Source organism: Pteropus alecto, unplaced genomic scaffold (genome assembly GCF_000325575.1).
Source record: "Pteropus alecto unplaced genomic scaffold, ASM32557v1 scaffold339, whole genome shotgun sequence".
In the NCBI taxonomy this organism is placed as follows: Eukaryota; Metazoa; Chordata; class Mammalia; order Chiroptera; family Pteropodidae; genus Pteropus; species Pteropus alecto.
The window spans coordinates 218,423-222,514 of NW_006442509.1; the positions used below are offsets into that span (position 1 = coordinate 218,423).

A 4,092-nucleotide genomic window follows, 5' to 3' on the forward strand; every position below is an offset into this window, starting at 1 on the left:
TTTGGCTGGTATTCCTCAGAAGGTCAAGTTCACTGTCACTACTGGCCATTATACAGTCAAAAACGGAGACAGCCTCCAGCTCAGCAACACGGAAGCCATGCTCATCCTGTGTCACGCAGACAGCAGAGCAGTGATCTACTCTAACACGAGAGGTGAGGCCGCCGTCAGCTGGCCGGGGTAGCCTCGACTCCGTCACACCGCGAGGGTTTAGGGAGCCGTCGGCCCTGCGTCCTCGGGCGACACCGAGGCCCGCTTCTCCCTGTGTGGGCGGTGGCCTGAGTCGTGCGTGTGCTCCGTGGCCAGGCGGCGCCGACCCTGCGAGGGACTTCTGTTTTTTCAATTAGAGTTGACGTTCAATACTATTTTATACTGGGTTCAGGGTATAGTGTGGTGGTTAGACGTTTATGTAATGTACGAAGCGACCCACCGAGGAGTCCAGTCCCCACCTGGCACCACACTCAGTTGCTACGGGACTCTTGACCGTACACTAGGGACTGGTGATGCAGTGCGGGCCTCCGCTTGGCAGTGTTGCCTCCCGGCGCCAGCCTCCTTCAGCCCTCCCCAGACCCGCTCACCACAAAGCAAAAGTAAATCTGCCTTTCTCAGCACTGGTCAGAGGCCCTGAAAACGTCCTGTGTCCCCAACCCCCAGGCGTGAGGTACGGAGGGAAGGCTGCTGCTCCCCGCCGGGTGGGGCTCGTTCCGGCAATGCGACAGGGTGGGCACACGCTGCTTAGGGGGACACACAGTGCTTGGGTGGGCCACGCAGGAAGCATCCCCTTTCTGTCTGAGCACAATGACAGTTCTCCGGGCTGCGATCAGCTGGCTTTCGTTCCTCATTTTCCCGCCTCTCCCGTCCCCCCATCCTTCCCAGACGTACTGTTACGCGTGCAGAGGAGCAGCAGGAGTCGGGCCGGAGCGTCACCGCTGGGCCTGTCGCCTGCTGGAGGAAAAGGGAACAGGGAAACAGGAAACAGGGAGCGTGTTAGAGTGACTTTTTCTGTCTTTCCTAGAAAAAGCTTCTGACGCGTCGCTCCGAGTTCATTCGTCTGACAAGGTCACGAGCATCAGTCTGCCGGCTGCGCCTGCATACCACGTGATCGAATTTGAACTGGAAGTTCTCTCTCTACCTTCAGCTCCGGCAGCTGGAGAGGAGAGCAGCAGGCTGGGGGTGACAGAGCCCCAGAGGAAGCAGAAGGACACACAGAAAGCTGGCCACTGCATGGCTACCATAGACCACAAAGTAAGGAGGGGCTGGCACTGCTTAGTGTGTGGCAGCTGGCTCCGCCTGTCCTGCTGGTTCTGAGAGACGTGTACATATCAGGTGACTTCTGTTGAAGTGGCAGATTTTCAGTTCCTGATATCACGTGCTCTCGCCGCGTTTAGCATTAATGTCTGTGAACCGCTGCTTCTCAGATGAGGGTAGTCTTGGGAGGACAGGGACAGACAGGCCCTAGCTGTCCTATCCCAACTCTAGAGGAAGGACAGTTTATTATGAGAGAGAGAGAATCTGCTTAGGAGAGGTAACTGGGAGGCCCTAGCTGTCCTATCCCAACTCGAGAGGAAGGACAGTTTATTATAAGAGAGAGAGAGAATCTGCTTAGGAGAGGTAACTGGGTCCGTAGTCTGTCCTGGTGATGAGGCTAGAGGGAGCTTTGTGTCTTGGTGTCAACTGAAACGTCACATCAGACTTAGCAAGGAGAAAGCTCTACTTTGATACTGGTATTTATTGACACTTATGGGAGAGATCTGTGACTCTGGTTCCAGACCCACAGGCCGACAGCTCACGGAACGTGCTGGTAGCCTTGTGCTGCTTTCGGGTTTGTCCACGTCTTGTGACACAGGTATCAGTTCTGAGGGCTTCCGAACCGCCCGGTGTAGAAGCATACGTGTGCGGTCTCACAGGCCTGCGTATATTTACAAACTTGAAAGCTGCTGCCTGAGGATCTGGCTTCTAGTCATCGTGAATCTAGGGGATGAGACGCCTCTCTGGGACGCTGACGGGTCCCAGCACATTCTCAGTCACTGGGAGTTATTAAAAATTAAACAGGCTGCTTGGACAAGCACGGAGGTTGGAGAGACAGCCAGGAGCTGAGGCTGAAGGACAGGGTTCACCTCCTACACGAGGCCACCCTTCAGGATGGGAGAGGTGATGCTTTCATCTACTGCTCAGAAACCAACGCAGCCAGGAATGTGAAGAAACAGGAGTCTGTTCCAAATGAAAGCAAAAGATCAGACCTCAGAAAAAGAACCTCGATGAAAGGAAAGTAAGTAATTTACCTGATAAAGAGGTCAGCGATATTTACAAAGATGCTCACCGAAGTGGGGCGGAGAATGTTTGACACAGACCTTCCACAAGGAGATGGGGCATACAAGTGCCAAGTGTGAGTCACAGAGCCGGAGGGTGCAGTCGCGGAACAGAGAACGCACTGCGGGACTCCAGCAGCCGACCAGACGAAGCGGGAGAAAGGCTCGGTCCACTCGAAGACGAGGCGGCGGAACTCGCCCAGCCAGAGAGGCAAAAGGAAACAGAGTGACAGAAAGTGAAGAAAGTCCCCGGGCTGCGGGACAGCATCGGACAGACCAGCATTCGCATGACGGGCTCCCGGGAGAGAGGGGCCGAAATCGCATTTGAAGAAATAATGGCTGAAAACTTCCCTAACCTGCTAAATAGACACCCAGATCCAGGAAGCCCAGGGAGCTCCAAGTAAGGTGAACCCGAAGAGACCCACGTCAGGACACATTACAATGAAAGTGTCAGAAGGTAAAGACGAGGCGAGACTCTTAACCTGTTTCCCGTTTGCCCCAAGAATACTCGCCAGCGGTGCTTGCGGCTGCAGCGTTTACCCCAAGATAACTCAGGGATTATAGTCCTAACCTGACCTCCAAAATCTGCCACGAAATATCTCGCTTTTATTATTCTTTCTGCATCGCTCTCGTATATCGCTAGTCTTTGGAAACAAATAACATTCTTCTATTCATAGCATTCTGGTTTTAGCAGCGGTATTTCCGTTTACAAAACGGTAAACCCTGGAAAATGTAGCGTTCCTACACGTGATGTCAAAGTAAGGCTGGCAGCAGCGAGCTGCACTTTTTTTTTTCTGAACAGGGAAAAGGTTAAAAGCAAGAGAGAAAAAACTTGCTACGTACAAGAACCCTCCTAAGACCATCACATCTTTCAGCAGAAACTGTGCAGGCCGGAAGGGAGTGTCACAGTACATCCAAAGGGCTAAAAGACTAATTTCCGACCATGAATATTATCCTGACGAACTTATCACTCAGAATTGGAGAGGGTTTACCAGACAAGCAAAAGCTAAAGGAATCCACCGACGCTCAGCCTGCCGAACAGGACGCAGATTAAGATGTGAATGTAAGACCTGAAAGCGTAAAACTCCTGGAAGAAAACAAGCGGTAGCTTCCTGGCCAAGGCCGACGCTGTTTCGGATCTGACACCAAAAGCAAAAACCGACAAAACTGAAACGAGGGCACCAACATCAAGCTCAAAAGCTGCCGCTCAGCAGAGGACACCGGCAAGAGGACAGGCAGCCTGCGAATGGGAGGGCACGCCTGCAGGTCGCATCTGGTGAGAGGTCAACATCCAAGATACACGGACTCACGCAACTTACTAGCAAAAACCCATCCAATTTAAAAATGGCCCGATCCGAATAGACACTTCCCACGGAGGACGTACGGGTGGCCAACAGGTAATGAAAAGATGCTCAACGTCACAGTCAGCAGGGACGTGCCATCAGAACCACAGCGAGGTACCACCGCACGCCTGTCAGAATGGTCATCATCAAGAAGACGGGACAGCAAGAGCTGGCGACGATGAGAAGGAGCCTCGTGCGCCGTGCGTGCAGGAATGTGAGGGGGAGCGGCCACGACAGAAAGCAGTACGGAGGTTCCGCAGAAAGTTAAAGCCGGAACCGCACGGCCCAGCAGTTCCACACTTGTTGATCCAGAGAAAACAAAAACACTCGTTCAAAGAGTTAGCTGCGCCCCCGTGTGTCCATTGAAGAATTATGTACAATAGCCAAGGCGTGGTAACAACCTGAGTGTCTGTTGATGGATGAATGGGTAAAGACGTTGACAC

General features: G+C 53.0%; 1 protein-coding gene across 1 annotated transcript in view; it reads left to right on the forward strand.

Moving 5' to 3' along the window:
- The window catches only part of TRAPPC10 (trafficking protein particle complex 10), a gene marked incomplete at its 5' end in the record, with an annotated part of 54,388 nt that overhangs the window by 38,996 nt on the left and 11,300 nt on the right, over positions 1 to 4,092 (forward strand). The window contains 2 exons of the mRNA XM_025040309.1: positions 1 to 152; positions 1,013 to 1,242. The exon at positions 1 to 152 is cut by the window's left edge and continues 19 nt beyond it. Of these exons, the coding sequence (XP_024896077.1) occupies positions 1 to 152; positions 1,013 to 1,242 (382 nt within the window). The remainder of the gene's footprint in view (positions 153 to 1,012; positions 1,243 to 4,092) is intronic.